This window comes from Artemia sp. Qi Xiang Cuo, chromosome 2 (genome assembly GCF_049724085.1).
Source record: "Artemia sp. Qi Xiang Cuo chromosome 2, ASM4972408v1, whole genome shotgun sequence".
In the NCBI taxonomy this organism is placed as follows: domain Eukaryota; kingdom Metazoa; phylum Arthropoda; class Branchiopoda; order Anostraca; family Artemiidae; genus Artemia; species Artemia sp. Qi Xiang Cuo.
The window spans coordinates 47,195,394-47,215,911 of record NC_142795.1 but is presented as its reverse complement, the minus strand read 5'-3'; the positions used below and the strand labels follow the sequence as shown (position 1 = coordinate 47,215,911).

Here is a 20,518-nt window from a genome sequence, read left to right as displayed (position 1 = left end):
CCCCAGAGGCTCTGGGGGATAATGTTATATCCAGGGGCATAGTTTTTGGACCTTTCATCTATGCTGAACGAAATGGCTATCTCAAAATTTTCATTGGATGATTTTCGCGAAAAAGGGGCGTAGGAGGGGGGCTTGTTGTCCTCCAATCTTTTCGGTCACTTAAAAAAGAGTAATAAAACTTGTAATTTCCGTTTGAATGAGCCCTCTCCCGATGTTCTAGGACCATTGGTTCGATCGATCACCCCTGGGAAAAAATAAAATAATAAATGAACATGCATCCGTGATCTTTCTTCTGACAAGAATATGAAATTCTAAACTTTTTTAGATAGGAGCTTGAAACCTCTACAGTAGTGTTCTCTGATACGCTAAATCTGATGCTACGATTTTCATTAAGATTCTCTGACTTCTAGGGGGTGTTTTCCACCTTTTTCAAAAATTGGGCAAATTTTTTCAAGCTCGTAACCTGTGATAGGTAATACTAAACTTAATAAATCTTATGTATTTGGCATCAGCAAAATAAGCCGATTCTTTTGATGTATCCATTGATATCAAATTTTTTTTGGTGCTTTTCAATTAGCTGGTACCCACGCGAGAAGTCAAGTTTGGTTAATGCCAATGAAATAAAACAAAATAAGATGAAAATGTAATAGTTTAGAAACAAATTTGGGCTATATATTTCCACATTAGGGGGTGGAGGGGGGGGGGGTAAAGCCGAGAATATATCAAATACGTAACCTAACCTAACCTAGGTACCTTTCCCCCCTAAACCCCAAAAGACAATAGTTTAAATACTGTAAACACAATGACAAACCATGGTTTGCGATTCAATTATCTATTGACAAATACCCGTTTGACTAGTTTCTTTTATCATCTTCCCTATACAATATATCGCGTGGGCACCAGCTAATTGAAAAGTACCATTTAGTTTTTTAAGAGTTTCGGTTACCATTGAGCCATATTGCTCCTTATTACATTTCAAAAAGACAGTTTAATATGAAGAAAATAAATGATGAATGAATATTCGCGTAAGGAGCTTTATGAATAAGGAAGAAAAGAGGGCCTGAAGCCTGACAAAAATACAAACATTCTATTTAGGCATACAGGGGCAGGTGAGGGGTCTTGTCTAAGAAAAAATACGTCCTTGTCTCATGGGCAAAAGTTTTTGCTCTATCATAAACACCTAAAGTGTCTCTTTAAAAACAATATAAGTAAATCTGATTCCATCTTACAGGATTTGAGGAGAGGGCTATCTGTACACCACTGCCCTTCTATTGTGCTGCTGACGCTGCTGATTGTAAAGCCGGCCTGTGATAAAACCATAATTGAAAAACTATATACTGAAAGTGATTGTTTCAATCTTTTACGCAATTCGCAACACAAAATAGCTAGCTGAGCTTCCGGCAGAATTGCCGGAAAAGGGAGATCGACTCATCATGACAGCCATCGGTATTTTTAATTAGAAGTTAGTGCATGTCACGTGGATAGCTGTCACCAAGTGGTGATGAAATGGGAAACTTATTTTATTTCACTTTAAAGTAAATCTGAAGGCCAATCTTATCGAGGCATCATTTCCCCTCCAACTAAGCGAATGTTGTTCACTGCGAACAACAAACATGCTCTACTTAATAAAATCAAATCTTTGGACTTTCACTTCCCAGTAATGAAATATAACCATTCATAAACAGGGGCGTCAATTCACAAAAATGTAGGAATGGGGGTAAAAACACATTCTTCAAAACTTAGAGTCGGCAATTTTACTATTTTTTTCAAATAAAATATAAAAAAAGATATCTTTCAAAAGGTAGGGGGTTTCCTCCCGACCCCCCCCCCCCCCGAACACATATTAAAATAGTTTATGTAGTGCACGTCTAACAATTCATCCCAAGTCCAATAGTTGACTTATAACTGCTGAAATTAACCAATAAAAATCAGGTTTTCAGACGAGAGTATAGAGCAACGGAGAAACTGAAAAGAAACAAAAATTATACTATATACTAAGAGGCGCTAGCACCCCAAGCCCTGCTGGTCCCCATGAGACTTTATTTTATGTGCTTAAATTCATATAATGTGGAAACTTTGACGTAAAGAGTGGGGGGATTAGAAAGGTGGTAGCACCCTCAAACACAGATGAATCCAGACAGAATTCATCCAATGAATTTATCGATTCAACTCTTTACAACATAATAGCAAAATAGCACACCCCACACGGAGACCAGAGCTCGTAATAAGATACCTCTTTCTTCTTTTTGTCCTCAGTATCCTTTTCAGGGTTGTTCTAAGTATGAAGGGAGCTTCCATCCCTCTAAACTCCGCGTAACTCTGTTTAACTTCTGTTAATGGACTTTACCTTGACCTTTATCTGTGGGCAAAAATGACGATCACCCCTTGAAAATTGCAAACCCTGAATGAACTTCTTGTAATAAATGAAAAGACACCCAACTCCCTAAAAATACGCAAATTATATAAAAATTAGAAATAACACGCAAAAATTCTTTTATTTTCTTTGTTTATAAAGACGAAATGTTTTTTCATAAATAACAAGTATTCATATATATATAACAAATATCATACATATCCGCTGATTTCCACAGCTGCCCCGAAACAGAGAGTTAAGCCTCATTGTCCCTAAGCCATGACGATTGTTGACTTAGCTTTGAACCTAAATTCCAACCTAGATCAGCAGGCTCTCAAGACTGATTTTGAATAATGTTCATGATATATAAGAATTATTGTTACTTATGAAGGAACATTTCGTCATTATAAACGAAAAATACAAAGATATATCTGCATATTCTCTAAATGTTCGTATAATTCGAGTAATTTTAGAGTTTGACGACTTTTCATTTATTATTAACAAGAAAAACAGAAACTTTCTGAAGAAAGTAAAGAGCGAGATTGAAACTTAAAATAAGCAAAATGGATTTCTTGTAATTCAATTTAACATATATAAGAATAAACAAAATTAATCGCATGTAAGCAGTTACCCCTCGCCCAAAAGTTTGGAGAACAAATTATTATATAGGTCATGCCCCTTGATTCTGTGGATGGAGACCCCTCTTGCCCACCCTCCAAATAAACAGTGTAAAGAAGGAGGCTTTGAATAGATTAAGATGGAGGAGGAGCTTGCGAAGCTGTGTTGGCCTGAGGCGACTTGGGCATGGGGTGAGTAGTAGTGCTGTAGGATTAGCCAAAACGTGCGTTTTACTGAATACACAAAAACCATGCAAATAATCAAAAATTTTTGACCAAAAAGCTATTAAATAACCGGAATAAATTAGATTAGACTGATTTATAAGGCTTTGAATAATCTTTCGCCTGGCAAAATATCATTAATTTTGAGTATAGAATTTAAGTTCTCTTATGAGCACATGTGAAAAAAGGAAAGGGTATTTTAGATACAAAAACGCCATTAAGCAGCTTAAAAAAAGGTGTTTGGCTTATCAATATGATAATCCATTTGTTTTACCAGTCTTGATATCAGTAGCTAGTAATATAAAATTTTAAACCGTTGAAACACAGCTATATATTGCTAGAAGTTAAGAGCTAATACACAATTAAATAAACTCCTGAAATCCCGTCATTTCAGCTTACAGCACAAAAAATTTCAAATCATGGAGCGAATTTCTGAAATAAGTCTTAACACTCAAAGTTTGATTCACATGCATACGTAGCTACACATTTATGTCTAGGTGGGATTATTTTCAATCAATCACTACTTACTTCCTCTTCTGTAAATAGTCCTGATTGGGTCCATAGTGTGGCGTGTTTCCTGTTCCAAGACTTACATTCAAAAGTTTACTGATTTCATCCCACCCCCTTTTCAAAATTATTTTTATCAAAAATAATTTTCTAAATACAATAAAATTTTCTATTTAAGAAACTTTATACCGACATAAAAATCATTTTAAGAGTAGAACATTAAAGGAAAAAAAATATCCACACAAAATGTCTTATCATCGGTCACTTCACGGGTCTTGCAGGATTCATCCAAATTGTGGATTTCTTCAGTTATTTTTCTAATAGTTCTTTTTTGTTCTTACAAATGGAAATTTGTGTTCACTTATCACTTTCTTAAAAATTTTAATAGAACAATCAAATTGAAATGTCACTGTTTTAAGTCACGTTTACAATCTTGTTCGCAGAGAATTCACAGTCCCTACGTCTAAGTAACAAATACAATGTTCTTCCTAAAAAAAAAATTAACAGACATCGAAGAGAACAAAAAATTAATTACAGCAAAAATCTATCTGTTAACAAGACCTTTAATAAAAAAACAAAAAAATGAGAATTTTTCAAAAATTTCGATGAACAAAGCTTGATTCCCTCCCTAGGAATACTAGGTCTAGAAGGCTCTACCGTATTTGGCTTTTGGTTTCGTAATTTTGGAATTACCTCCCTGTTATAATTCAAATTTAATCATAACTGGTTCATTACATGTCTTTAGATTTCTCTCTCTCTCGTCTATCTCTTTTTCTCTCTCCTGTACTAAGAATAGGCTTGAAAACCAACCAAAATATGTAATTTTTCTTTCCTGTAGGTCCAATAAACACACTTCCCATCGGACCGGCCGAATCCAATGAAAAGATACGAAAAGGGGTACTTTTTATCTTAGCTTTGACCTAAGGTTTGTTTTACCATTTGATAAAAACAAAATTCTACGCATACACACATTATAGTTCTCAAATCTTCTGATTCTAAATTTATTTTATCAAAAAACAAAAATTCAAATAATTTATTGTCTTTACATCTGACATATATCCACCCACAAGTAACTACTCATGTAATAAATTTATTGCAGAATACACTACGATGCTTTGCATCAGAATTATAGATGTTTATGGTACCCTTTTTCATTGCCAAGGCCTCCTATCAAGTAACAAAAAACATCATCCTTCAAAAATGAATGAAATTAAAGATACCCTTTGTGCCCCAAAGTTGCATATTTCTCTCTGCAAATTCATCATACTGAGTCGGCGCGCTACCTGCAGGGTTTCTGGGGCTCGGTGATCCACCGCCTACCCCATTCCGCACGAAGTTCATGCCTTCCTGATCTAGGATCCCCTGAACTACACTCTACTGGCTCCTCAATTGAATAATGTCAACCCTCTCACCAGCCTCAGCACCACGTGCTACACTCCTTCCTGGGTCCTCCTTATATCCTGGAAGCTGACCTCTCAGTCGACTAACGTCAACCCTCTCACCAGTCGCAGGACCACGTATCCCGGCATGAATGCCATTCAAGGAATGATCACGCCAATTCTTTGGCTCAAAATGCTAATTATTCTCAAATTCAGGTTTTTCTTTCTGAAATCTAGCTACATTATTTCTAATCGTAGATAGTCTGTTTCAACCCCCGCATCAGCCGCTACGAACTCTGTCTCTTCTTTGAAGGTCAGTCTCTCGGCCCCAAGTGCAATATTCGAAACTCTTCACCGCTTCTACAACACCGTAAAGCTTTCGGAGCATATTATCCATTTTACTGAAATTCACAGACAAACTTTATTGAAAATTAAAACCAGTTGGGGCTTTCCCTCATTACCCATTTGTATTAACAAGGCGCCATAACCAATTGAGTTAACATCAACAGCAACATAAAACAATGAATTTGTATTGTTCAAATTCCTTTTTTCAATTTCAGAAATTTCTTATCGTATTTTTGACCCCACTTAAACTTAGCCCCCTTTATCAATAACTTAAACGAATAAATTAATTTTTAAAATCTATATGAACCATGCTATTTAAAAAAAAAACTAAGTTGCGTAATTTACTAACACATTTTTGTTTGTATATCATACTGACTCTATCAAGCGGGCTGATTCCTTGGGAAGAAACAGAAAATCCAAGAATCCCTAAAATTCTGTATAAAAATTTACACAACTGTATACCCAATTTCAGACCATACTCTAATTTCCCAAAAACTCTCCAAATCTCTAAGATTCTCAAATTTAATTTTCATTACCTGATTATAACATACCTAACGTTTTCTTTTATTACACTCTGTGGCAGCGCAAATATTTTTAGCACTTTCCCGAACAGTTAACCAATTCTTCGCTTTGGCTCTCTAATTTACGAGGCATGTTTTTTAAGTAAGTACCGTTTTGCGACTCCACCACAGCAGCGCTACGGTCGGCGTTCTGCGCATGCGCGCTGGTTACCTACATCTCTTGTCTACGCACTGATCTGACACGGTACGGAACGTTGTTTACTGAGGTGTAAGATGCCTCCGACAATCGTGAGTCCCGCCGATTGTTAAGTACGGGCTGTTATGCGATTTCTTAGTGCTAAAGGCGTAAAACCGATCGATATTCATCGTGAGATCTGTGAAGTCTACGGACAAAACATTATGAATGATGGAATGGTAAGGAAATGGGTGAGAGCATTTAAAGATGGCCGCACAAATGTGCATGATGAAGAACGGAGTGAGGGTCCTTCGGTATTTAATGAAGATTCGGTGCAGAAAGTTGAAGAAAAGGTGAGAGAAAACAGACGCTCTACAATTTCATCAATGTGCGACTGGTTTCCTCAATATTCTCGAAGTGTTTTGTATCGCATTGTGATTGCGAACTTGAATTACCGGAAATTGTGTTCACGTTGGGTTTCAAAAATGTTGACGGATTTGCACAAAACCCAACGTTTAGGCAGTGCATTGACTTTCCTAGAGCGGTACCACAATGAAGGTGAAGATTTTTTAGACCAAATTGATACTGGTGACGAAACATGGGTGGCCTACGTCACAACAGAGTCAAAACAACAATCCTTGGAATGGCGACATTCATCATCACCCAAAAAAGTGAAGTTTAAGCAAACAACTTCTGCCCGGAAAATCATGTGCACAGTTTTTTGGGACAAAAAAGGAGTATTGCTAGTGTAGTTTCTGCCTCGTAATGAGACAATCAATGCAGTGTCTTATTATGAGACATTGAACAATCTGCGTCGTGCAATCCAGAACAAAAGACGAGGCAAGTTTAATAATAGTATCGTTTTGCTGCATGACAATGCCCGTCCCCATGTGGCTATTCGGACCAAAGATCTCATCAAATCTTTTAAATGGGAAACTCTAGATCATCCTCCATACAACCCTGATCTGGCGCCCAGCGACTACCATTTGTTCCTGTTCCTGGAGAAACACCTCGGTGGTCAGTTTCTTCAAGACGATAACGAAGTCAAAACAGTTGTGATACAGTGGATAACAAGTCAGGCGGCAGAATTTTATGAGGAGGGTATTCAAAAACTGGTGCCACGTTATGACAAGTGTCTCAATATTCACGGAAATTATGTAGAAAAGCAGATTAAGGTGCAGGCTTTCATGTAAAAATAAAATTATTGCGATATTTTTGCACGTCTTTTTTAATTCCAAAACGGTTCTTGCTTAAAAAATATACCTCGTATAAGTCCAGCCTATTACTCTATCTTTGTACCCCCTAACATTTTACGTATATATAATACTTTGATCTTATTTTACGTCATGCCAATTATGACAGAGTTCCTCATCCTGCTTTATTGATCTTATCTCATAACTTGCGACAGCCCCTACAATTCCCATTTCTCTTCTAAACCACATTTTCTCTGGACTTAAACGTTTTGCAACCTCATACACTTCTTCAAATTATTGTACTCATTCTTCATTAAATACTCTTGACCCCTCTACAAAAGGATGTAAGGCTATCCCTTCCCAAAAAAGCTTGAGTACCAAATTCTAGCTTAGCTAATTCCTCAAAAACATTCTTACAATTTTCCCCAATAAATACGCCTGTGTTAACAGTTTTTTCAATTCGTCTAAACTTATAATATTAAAAAAATCCTGTCTTCAAAAATCTAATAATGATCTCACTGGCAAATATAGTTAAACCATGGCCTTCATTACAAATAGGCAAACTTTGTTTAATTTTCCAATGCCATCGCTTAATTTTAGCTTATCAAATAGGTTTTACAACTTTCATTCGAAATTTTACAATTATACGGGAATCCTATTTTATGCAATTGAAGTTTTGTGGGACACAATACCAAGGTGAAAAGTTTACAATAAATTTTAATTTTAAAATAAATATAACATTCCTAACAAGTGGCCTATACCACGGTGCGAACTGAAAGCGTGACTCACCGAATTACTTTTCTTGGGATGGCTGTAGCCGACAGAATAACAAATAGTAGCAGCAGCGAACAACAACGAACAGCAACGACGTCAAATGATCAACAAATCCCCGGTGTAGATTGGAAATTTTTTTCTCTTCACTTACATAAAATTCACTTAAAACCAGATGATTTCGGCGGAAATTGGCTTCGCCGATAGCGAAAATTTCTCTTCGTCATAAGCAAACAGGCCTAACTTTCAGGCACTGATGACAAAAAAAAATAAGAACAAATTTGCGGAGCCAGCATCTCACAGACGGCGTAATCGGTGCAGGTGCAAATATAAGGTGCAAAACTACCCGCATTTTAAGTCCAATTGAAGCTGCTAAAGATAAAGGTCAGGTAAAGTCCAAGTTCTATAGCGTTGTAGACAAATCTTAGATGCATACTCTCCCACGAAAGCCACAGGCACCATTTTGTATGTCTTTACTACTCCTTCCTGGTAATGTCTGGGTTTACATTGATAATCATAGAAGAAGAGTCTCTTTACTATAAACTATTCATTTATTCTACAAAGTCTATATAAATGATTTGAAAACAAACACAAGAGAAGAACTTTACAGTGGTACTCTACGAAAGGAACTGCTTTAGACACTTCAGAAATCCGTATATAAATTATTTCCAAGGTCCCTTAGAAACACGTTCTACTATATTAAAAGTGTCCAAGTTCCACATTCTGGTATTATAAACCTAGTTTTTCTCATTCTCATTTCCACAAGACAAAGCATCAAAAGTTCTGTAAACCCGCGTCCTACTTAAAGCTCTAGAATCCAATATTTGCAAGATAAAATTGACCCAAATTGCATTAAAATTAGGTGGCGTGTTTCCTGTTCCCAGACTTACATTCAAATATTTACACTCTAAATAACAGTTCGAATAGGGATAAATCCTTTTATTGGGCAGTGTTAATTCACAAAAAATGCTGGATATTTCGGTCACATGTACAGTGACCGTCATCAGCAAAAATACAAGTATTTCTGCTCAAATACAAGACATGCAAAAGTATTTCGGTCACTGTGATGACGGTCACTGTGCATGTGACCGAAATGTCCAGTGTTTTTTTGTGAATCATCACTATCTAATAAAATGATGTATCCCTATTCGAACTTTTATTTATCGTAATGAAAAGGCAGCGTCGTCTTTGAAATTACCTAAACTTACCTCACCCTCCTTTTCAAGCTCGCCCTTCAGCCCTTTGCCATTATTCATAAAATAAAAGATGTATACCTTCGTAAGAAACTTTCATTTCCTCATTTTTTTGCTATATTGCAAAGGTGAACATAGAAAGTTTCCGGAGGGGAGTGGACCGAGTGATTTTTAGGCGAGAGTAATTGAAAGAATATTTAGGACAAAACAATGTTTATTTTTTTTTTAGATATTTGACAAATTAGCACTTATTGTATATCTTTATCCCTTTCCGAGGTTCCCCTCCTTCGCGGAAGCCCTAGCAACCTAGTGAAGAAATAAGCTTAGTGGATATCAAAAGAACATGGTTTGGGCACTTAAAAGTAATTAACAATTCATTAGAGAAAAATATAGAACCACGTGAAGCATTTGCTTTTTTTTGCTTTCTAAGATACTCGGAAAGGGCTCCAAAGTACATTTTTCAAAGGTGGGGGGAGGTGACCTGTGAAGCGTTTTTAGGGGGAGGGGGCTGTAATTCGAAATTTTCGGCAACAGAGCGTTGAATTTTTCTCGATATATTGCAAGAATTAAGAGTAATCTTCGTCTTTGGTCTTCCAGGGCTGTGGAGATTGCCCAGAATTCCACCTTTTCCTCCCCTGTCACCGCCCTTGATACCCAATGAAAAAATATGCTTAGCGGCTCAGTGGAAAGGACTGTGTTGAGGGATCTATGAAGTGTTGATTTTCTGAAATTTGTTCTTGCTTCATCGGTATTTTGATAGCCTTTTTGATAGTATCTACTCTTCTCAAAAATTTCCCGCTTTGATCTCGTAAATTTGTCAAATCATAAGCTAGGAATGTAGGTTACATTATTGAGTTTCGATTTTAAATTCTTCTCATTGGGGAAAACCTGAACATGAGCGATTTTGAACCCAGTAGGCTTTCCGCTAGCATAGTATGCGACAGCTCTACTTCCTAGTAGAGTAGAATACTATATTTTTCAATGCTGTAAGACAAAATTAATAAAATACCAAGTCACTTTTTTGTTTTGCGCTGCAAGGTCATTAGCTTGCAGCTGCTGTTGCAACCATGATTGAGAATGCAAACCTCCGTATGAAGGCTTCATAAAAAGGAGTTTTCCATTTTTTACTTTAAAGTATTCAAATATACTCTATTTTAGAAATAGAACCCAAAAGTGGCACTTTCAATGCCATGTGTTATTTTAACGTGGCACTCTCAGTCCCAATTTATGAAACGTTCATGAAAGTTGAAATTAGTTTTCGTATGAGGCCTTATTCGTCTCCTTAGGATAATGGTTTCCATAAAATAAACCTGTGGAAAAAAAAGAAAAGAAAGAACAAGACGAACGAAACTAGATACACCAATAATACCCCTACGAAAATGTGATATTTTCCTACACATCGAAGTGTTACAAAAATACATAGAAACAAGAGTTCTTCTGTTAAAAAATGGTAGCAAATTGCAATGACCGTGGACATTTTTCCAACATCTGCAATTTCCAAGAAGCAACTGCTTCAAAATAAGTATGTTTATATTATTATGTTTGAGTTCGCCATTTAAAATATTTTTCATAAAAAAGAGTTGTCAGCGAATTCCATTTTCAAAAAACATTTTCTAATGCATATTTTCTTCTAGTTGGTAACCCCAAAGCTTATAAACTAATGTTTCAGTAGACGCATAGTTGTTTTTACACTAATCAAACCATATAAAATGCAAAACCTGAATTTTGTTTTTGAAAATTTATAACTTTGAAGCTATATGAGAAATAATGTCTAATAAGTCTACAGAATTCAAACTTCATCCATTTTTAGACACAACTAGATTAAGACTTAAAAAAAGAAAAAAAAGGAGAAAAAGAAAAAACAAGAGGCCAACATTTATTTCGCCAGAAAAAAAGATTTTTCGAGACATCATAACTCGATGCATAGCAGGTGAGAAAAAAGTTTTTATATATCTGTTTACATTTTTTTTATACAATAGCTTATATTAAATATATCAAATTTTAAAAAGGTTATAAAAGTTGAACACTAAGAAATAAGTCCACATTCATATAAGGATACGGATAGCTAAGATGTTCTTTTTTTTATATATTTACGGTTATATATTATAGCCGTATATACATTATATTAGATTATATTTGAAAAAAATATTCAAGTATGAATGGTCCTACTACTTTTGCGAAACACCTTATGAACCAATTCTTGAGTGTGTAACTTTAATCGTCTATATCTATAAAAAAGAACAAGTTTTTTTTTTTTAAATGGAAGTAAATAGCGACATTAAAACTTAAAACGAACAGAAATTATTCCGTATATGAAAGGGGCGATCCCCTCCTCAACACCTCGCTCTTTACGCTAAAGTTTTTTATTGTTTTAAAAAATAAAGTTGTGAGACAGAGTCAAGCTTTAGCGTATTTTTTTTAATTAGCTTTAGCTTTTTATTTAATTTTTGAACGTTTTTGAGTTAATGCAGCTTTGATTTTGGCTCACCGTACATGAATAATTAAAACGAAATTTGCATATTAATTTTACTTTTTTCGGCTAAATGGATTTATCGAAATATTGTTCTGACGTAACTTACGAATTAACTTACGTAACGAACTTTTATATTCGTATGTTTCTCTTACGTATATTAGGGAGTTCGCACCCCCTAGTCAATTCCTCAATCTTTACCCTAAAGTTCGAATTTTGTTGCAATCACAAGCCCCTGAATCACAAAGGCTGGGCAATTAGAATACATAGCTCTTTTGAAAGCACTAAAAAAAACCTTAGCGTAATGAGCGAGGTATTGACTAGGGGGCGAACCCCATTATATACGTGATAATTTCTGTTCGCTTTAAGTTTTAATTTTGCTCCTTACTTTCAGTTGAAAAAAACTTGTTTTTTGTTCAATTTCTGATCCTTTTTTAAATAGTGCTGGGAAATCCGGTGCCCCCTTCATAGAAATGTCCCTTCCCCCAAAAAAACATCCCCCATGGAAAAATCCTCCCCCGTATCTCCCTCCTCCAACCCCCCCCCCCTCACCAGAAAAAAATCACTCCTGAAATCGTCTGTATACTTCCCAAGAACCAATACTATATGTAAACAATGGGCAAAGTTCATAACTTGCAGCCCTTCCCCCGGAATCTGTGGGGCATTAACTCATCCTCAAAGACATATTTATTAAATTTTCGACTATGCTGAACAAAATGGCTATCTCAAAATTTTGATTGGGTAACTTCGGGATAAAAATGAGTGCAGGAGGGGGCCAAGTTGCCCTCAAATTTTTTGGTCACTTAAAAGAGCACTAGAACTTTTAATTTCCGTTCGAATGAGCCCTCTCACAATATTCTAGGACTACTGGATCGATACGATCACCCCCAGGGAAAACAAAAAACAAAAAAAAAGAAAACAAATAAATATGCATCCGTTATCTTTCTTCTGGCAAAAAATACAAATTCCACATTTTTGCAGATAGGAGATTGAAACTTCTATATTAGGGTTCGCTGATACACTTAATCTGATGGTGTAATTTTCATTTAAGTTCTATGACTTTTAGGGATTGTTTCCCCCTTTTTTCGAAAATAAGGCAAATTTTCTCAGGCGCGTAACTTTTGATGGGTAAGATTAAACTTGATGAAACTTATCTATTTGAAATCAGCATAAAAATCTGATTTTTTTATGTATCTATTGGTATCAAAATTCCGTTTTTAGAGTTTCGGTTACTATGCAGGACGCTCCTTACTTACAGTTCGTCACCACGAACTATTTGACAAGATTATTTAAGCAGCATACAAAAAAGGAGAAAGTAATGGCTAACCTGCAATATTCCGTCAGCATCCAGCAGTGGAGGATCTAAAGCGTTTAGAGTATCTCTCGTTCGGTAGGGCAGTTCATGGGATGCATGATGCATTCCCATTTCCATTTTTGCTTTCTGGATTGCCACTAGAAAAAAAGAGAACACCTCAACACAAATAGAAAGTCTCTTCCGGTCACACTTTATTTAGGCTTTCTGGATATCCAATCATTGAGTTAGTTAATTATGAATATTGTCGTCTAATACATTTCTAAAATTATAAATTTCTTTTTCAATAAGTTCCCTAAATTTGGTATTAAACAGTTTCGTTAACTTGGTATTCAACCTAATTTTCTAAGTATTTTTTATCATTATTTTATATGTGGATAAAATATTCCAGAGGAAAATTGTCGGGAGAAATTATAAGGGGAAATTTTCCACGGGGGGGGATTCTAGAGGGATTACCCACGGAAGGGGGGGGGGGCTACCCATATTAAATGAATTTGATATACATATCCTTTTCCGACTCCTTGTACGTGTAATAAAAATAAATTAATTTGGCAATTTGTATAACTGTTGGATAAAGTACAACTTTGTTCCTTCTGGGAATAAATATTTAAAAAAAATTGGTGTTCATGTTTATCGATTATGTACATTCTCGTGTTTTTAGATTTGTCGACTCAATTCACCAAGGGAGGGAAATGGTCAGGAAGTATTTTCAGATGGGGGATTTTCATTGGGCAGCTTTTTCAAGGGCATCTTTTCGCGGGGGACTTTCTGTGGAGGCGGAGTTTTCTGCAGTGGGGAATTTTCCTGGGGGGGGGGGATTTGCTTAAATTTCCTTTATTTTGAGATGTAGCAACTCGCGCGACGGATTATTACTTAAATTCAATTCAGTTTGAAACCAAGGTTTGAAACGGTTCTTGAACTAAGATTTTGATTCAACAGTAATTCGTAAATAATATATTCGAAATTATCCTCCTGGGGAAATACTCAAACGATTTCATACGAATTAAAATGGAATAAAAGAATAATTAAATAATAGCGGAATCACTCAGCTATATTTTTGCTTCTGACTCTCTAAACTCTTTTATTTGTGATTTTGACTGAGCCTTTGCTAGGTGTGATGGTGAAAAGATGTCATTTTGAAAACTTTGGATGGAAATGATACCTTTTGATACAGTTAACCTAGCCTAAATAACCTAGCCGTCCTTAAAACATTTCACACACACCCTTTTGACAACTTAGATACTGATTGTGTCTTTTGATTTATTTCATCATCCCCCTCAACATTCTTTGAAAATGTTCACTTAGTACCCTTGCCGTTCCTGAGATATTGCGCAACAATTGTGCCAACATACATGCTATAGTATCTTTTATTCAGTACAACATCTCCCTCAATATTCCTTGAAAGTTTAAATAAGTACCATTAGCCCTTCTTGAGTTTTTTTTCGATAGGCCCTTTTGACAATTCGGATGCAAATAGTGTCTTTTGATCAAGTTCAACATCCTCCTTAGCACTCTCTGAAAGTTTCAACTTAATACCCTTTTCTGCTCGTGAGGTATTGCTGGCATGCCATTTTGACAATCTTGATGAACATGATGTCTTTTGATTTGGCTCAACATCCCAATGAATATTTTCTTAAGGTTTCAACTTAATACTTTTAGCCTTCCCTGAGATATTGCAGATAAGTCCTTTTGACAACAAGGATGCCCATATTATTTCTAGTTTAGTTTAACACCTCCCTTAGCGGTCCCAGGAATTTTGTAGCAGGTAGTTTCCATCGCAGTCACAAGTCGTTGCAGTCGCTAGTAGTCGCAGATGCAATTGCAAATAGTCGCAGGCGCAAGTAGTGGCAGCTGCAAGTAGTCGCTGACACAAGTAGTCGCAATCATAGTCACAAGTAGTCACAGTAGCCGTCGGAGTCACAAGTTGTAGCATTCACATTCACAGTGGAAGTCACAAAAATGCTATGTGCACAAATAAGCTTTTATTTGCAACTTTGACGTGAGCGTTTGCTAAGTGAGGTGCGAAAAAAAATGCCATTTTGACAACCTGGATACACGTAATATCTTTTGATTAAGTTACTTAACAACCTAGCCGTCCTTGAAATATTTCACATACGCCCTTTTGACAACCTGGATGCAGATAGTATCTTTTGACTTATTCAATGTCCCCCTCAAAATTCTTTGAAAATTTTGACCTTTGAAAACTTGCCGTTGTCAAACCTGAAATATTTCTCACACCATTTTACCAGTCTAGATGCATATAGTATCTTTATATTTAGTGCAACATTCCGCTCAATATTCCTTGAAGGTTTCAAATAGATACCATTAGCTCTTCTTGACGTTTTTCAGACGGACCTTTTTGACAATTGGGACGCACATAATGTCTTTTGATTAAGTTCAACCTCTCCCTCGACATTCTCTGAAAGTTTTTATTTAATACCCTATGCAGTTCCTGATATATTACTGATACGCCGTTTTGAGCATTTGGATGCAGATAGAGTCTTTCAATTTAGTGCAATTCCCCCATCAATGTTCCGTGAAATTTTCAGCCAAATAACCTTAGCCATTCCCGAGATGAAAATACCCCCAGCGGAAAATACCCCCCGTGGAAAATACCCCCACAGAAAATCCCCTGGTTATTTTTAAATTTCCGTAGGGGGAAGGAATTTTGGTACATGCGGTGTATTATGCACCACTCACTCAAGATTACGCTGCGTAAAACTCGAAAACAAAAACGGTTTCTTCATTAGTTTTTTCAGCTTAGTGCGAGACAAGACAAAGACAAGTGACAGAATAGCCTATATGGGAAATATATAATTTGGGCTATAGATTTGCACATAAGGGGTGGGGGGGGGGGTAAAGTATTTAGAACACATCGTTTTTTTGTTAGTTTCTTTGTTACTTTAGAAATAAATTTGGGCTATAGATTTGCGCATTAGGGGGGGATGGGTAACGTATAGCGGGTCTGTATGCAAAATATGTTTGGTACAATCATTCTGTATATTAGATAGATATATAGATAAGTGTATTTTAAAGCCAAATATACAGCTATGAACACAGTAAAATAACATAAATGAAAGGCACAAATAACATAAACTTTGATCAGCGATCATCATAAAACACTTAAATAAAGCACTACATTAACCTAATAATAGTACTTAGTACTTGGAAAAACGGTCATTGAAAAAAAAACATTTAACACTTGGAAAAAAATACTTAAATGAAACATTACATTTATTTTATGCTGGGATTTTTTCTTTTTTAGCTAACAAAATGTCCAAATACCTGATAGCTTCAGGTATACCTTACAGATGCCTTCTGTAATTTTTTAGTGGCCATATACCTAGAAAGAATTGTTTTCTGACTTCAAACTGTCCAAATACTTTAACCCCCCCCACCCCTTTGTGCAAATATGGTGGCCGGCATTCACCCCCCGGTGACTACCCCTCCCCCAGAAAATACCCTCCGGAAAATCCCCCCGAAGAAAATTTACCAAAATTCCTTCCCCCTACGGAAATTAACAAAATTAAACTCAAATAAAATTCTCAAATTTGGAAAGCCTTATTTTCCAAGGGGGGTATTTTCCGCGGGGGCGGGGGGTATTTTCCGCGGGGGCGGGGGGTAAAAAACCGGTGTGTTCTCGAATTTTACACAGCGTAAACTTGATTGAGTGGCAAAAAATACACAAGTACCAAAATTCCTTCCCCCAACGGAAATTACAAAAATAAAACTCAAATCAAATTCTCAAATTTGGAAAGCCTTATTTTCCACGGGGGGGGGGGGGGAGGGGGTTATTTTCCGGGGGGAGGATTTACCGCGGGTGGTATTTTCTGCACGGGGGAGGGGGTATTTTCCGTGGGAGGGGTGGGGTTTTTTCCGGGGGGGTATTTTCCGAAGGGAGTATTTTCAGAGGGAGGTTATTTTCCTGGGGGTATTTTACGGGGGATATTTACCGAGGGGGGTATTTTGCGGGAAGTGTTACTTGTCGGGGGGGGGGGTTAAACGCCAGCCCTCAATATTCCTGAAGTGCCATCTTCATACCCTTAGTCTTTTTAGATCGCACTAAGATCAAACATTCCCCTCTTTCCCAGTAATAAATTCAATATGTATACAATGGGCTAGTTGTATACTTTACAACCCTTACCCCGAGGGCTGCGGGGGTCATGTCATCCGCAGACGCATAGATATTGGATATTTTGACTGTTCTGAAAAATGGCTATTTCAAATTTTTGATCAGTGCTGAGAGGGGGGGATCTAAAAAGGCGAGGGGCTGGTTGTTCTCCGAATACTTTCCGACATCTCGCTCTACAGCTTAAATACCACAGCTCCAAAGCTTAATACCCTCGATTGTTCCAGACGCCCTTATGTGCTTAGGGTGTTTTTTTCAACAGCCCCTCAGCATCTTGAGAAAGTTTCACCTTAATGCCTAAGTCCATTTGGAGCCTCCTTTTCAAGCACGTCCCCCTTCCTAAAAGACAAACCCTATATGTAAACAATGGGTAGCTTGCATAACTTACGGCCCTTGCCTCAGGGACTGTGGGGGTCATGTCATCGTTGGAGACCTATTTGTTCGACCTTTAGACTATTTTGGACAAAATGGCTATCTCAAATTTTGATCAACTGTGTTTCGCGTAAGGCATCTAAAAGGGCCAAAGGAGGGGGTGGCCCTCCGGTCACTTTTTTGTATCCTCCCCAATATGCCCATTTTATCCCCAAAGCCGTCCTATAAAAATTTGAAATACCAATTTTGTTCAACATATTTAAGAGGTCCAATAGCTATGTCGTTGGGGATAACATTACTCCCGCAGCCCATGGGAAAAGGGCTGGAAGCTATGAAATTAATCCATTGTTTATGTAGAGTGTTAATTATTGGAATTGGAAATTGCATTACGCATGTGTCAGAACTATTTTGCCACTAATAAAATGTTGTTACCTGGAATCATAAGGCTTTTCTTGAATCTGATTGTATATATTAGGATTTACATAAGAAAATATATATATGATAGTAGAACAATAAAATAAACATATTCTTTACAGAAGCAAAATAACCATAACCTGATATCTATAATGGGTTTGTCGAACGGAGGTCACCAAAGGCCATTCTAGCCCTGGGTGCTTACAGGTGTAGACCCTTCCCTGGAAATTTGCCAGAATTCCTAAGCGAAATTCTTTTTTTTTTTGTCTTATTTTCTCTTTGCCGACTCAATTTTTCATGGGAAGACGTTCTGGGAGAATTGTCCGGGGGAAATTCTTAGTGGTTTTAGAATTGTTTGGAGGATTTTTCCGTGGAAGGGGGGGGGGGAGAATTCTTCACATAGATGGATGATAGACAATATCTAACAACAAGTGAAAATTCCATCATTCTTTATTCAATCTGAAAAAGGCTTATGCCAGCTTTGCCTCTCACTCATACTACCTGTCTGGGCTTTGTCTCCAATTGGCCAATGGCTTGATGGCAAATGGGATTTTAATTCAAGCATCAACTGTGGAGGGAATTCCTGGGAGGAAAATCTTTGCCCAGAGTAGGGGGATTACCAGCATGATTAGAAAACGATAAGATATTAAAATCTTTGGTAAAATTCTACTTTAGCTACTTTTGACTATCTTGGAAAGGGGTTAGGTTAAGAAAATGAAACTTTCAGGGATAGGTCTACAGGCTAAAGTATGTCCTGGGAAGATATTTTGAAGTACCCACCTCCACTCCTTCTCCCTCTAGACGGTCCTGACCTTTGATGACCTTTAAAAATATGTGAGTTATAGAAGTGAAACCTAGCAAAATAGATCTTCTGCTTAAATGAAGTACAACAAAATTGTTTTCAGCTTCACAACTTTGCTCAATCCCAATTTATAAGGTTTTAAAGATATGCAAATAAATTTCCTAAATTTTGGAAATAAACTATTTATATCTCTTAAAATTCTGATCAAATATTTGAAATTGCATTTTCAGAGCTAAAGCCAGAGAAAAAGAAACTGATAACTGAAAATTAAGGTAAAATGATGTTTTGTCAAAATTTCAATGGGTATAGACCTGTCATGTAGGCAAATTTTATGACCCTCTAGAGGGAGAAGGAGTGGAGGTAGGTACTTCAAAATACCTTCCCGGGACATACTTTAGCCTGTAGACCCATCCCTGAAAGTCTCATTTTCTTAACCTAACCCCTTCCCAAGATAGCCAAAAGTAGCTAAAGTAGAATTTTACCAAATCTTTTTCAAATGAAAGTTAAGGATATTTTTTTAGGTCGGAAATGTCCGCAAGAAATTTTCCGGGGGAATTTTCAGCGAGGATGGAATTGTCCTGGGAAATTTTCTGGGTAGGAGTATTTTACGTAAGAGAAACTTTACATGGGGTATTTTTCATTTTGAATTGCAAATCAAGTATTTTGCAGTAGGAATCAAGACAGGGTTAATTGTAGAAAAAGTCAAAACAGATAGTCCGAGTAATTTAGAGGCAAATGTTTAAATGGCACGGGTAAATGGCGCGAGTATGTATGATTCTCTTATTGGAAAAATAGTCGTGTGTTAGTTTTTGGAAAGGCACGCCTGCCTAGAGTCCCAGGCAGGTTGACCAAGAATTTAAAATTGACATAAAACCGTTAGATTGCCTGGGGACAGGGAATCCTCAATGGAGGGGAGCCGAATTTCCTGGCATTATTTAAAAAACCCTCATACTAAAAGTAAAGAACAACATTATAACTTAAAACGAACAGAAACTATTATGTAAACATGGGCGCCCAGATGGGGGGACAGGGGGGGCTCCCGCCCCGCCCCCTGGCTGAACGATGCTGCCGTATTTTTATATTTTTGTTCTGATATTTCTCTTATATAGCATTAAAAGTACCAATTAGACGAGGTTTGCCCCCCCTGGAATTCAGCTTATGGGCGCCCATGTATGTAAATGAGGTGGATTTCCCTATCCTCAAAATATTGCTCTTTACGCTAAAGTTTGAATTTTGTCCCAATTTCTTAAGAACGACTCCTAAAACACAAGGGTCAGGTAATTAGAATAAAAAAGTTTTTTTTAAAGTAACCTATTAAAAAACTTTAGAGTGAAGAGCGAGGGATTGAGGACGAGCAATCCCCCTCATATACGGAATAATTTCTGTATATTTAAGTTTCAATGGTGCTTCTTACTTTCGGTTGAAAAAGCTTGTTTTTTTCTTATTTAATTGATAAAGCAACCGTGTTAAGCCATGGATTTGATAAGCAAGTAATTAACTCTTCCGTTCCCTTTTAATCTTGTCCTATAATTCGTAATATCAACTTGCGGTTTCTAATCACCATAAGTTCCCCCTCCCCTTCTTAGGAGATTCCAAATGGGCAGTTGGAAACTATTTTACTATCGAATTATTTTTAGTTCAGTAGTTCTAGTTCCTATTCTAATTCTAGTGTCTCTACTAAACAAAAACACTCCATTGGTTCACAGACTTCACAAATGTATTTTATTTTGGAATGATATTAAA

The 20,518-nt window shown here is 36.7% G+C and overlaps 1 protein-coding gene across 4 annotated transcripts in view; it reads right to left on the bottom strand.

Moving 5' to 3' along the window:
• ss (aryl hydrocarbon receptor spineless) overlaps window positions 1-20,518 on the bottom strand; it is a 152,851-nt gene that overhangs the window by 65,536 nt on the left and 66,797 nt on the right. For all 4 annotated transcript variants that reach the window (XM_089108129.1, XM_089108130.1, XM_089108131.1 and 1 more), the window contains exon 3: window positions 13,074-13,198. In XM_089108129.1, coding sequence (XP_088964255.1) covers window positions 13,074-13,198 — 125 coding nt within the window. The remainder of the gene's footprint in view (window positions 1-13,073; window positions 13,199-20,518) is intronic.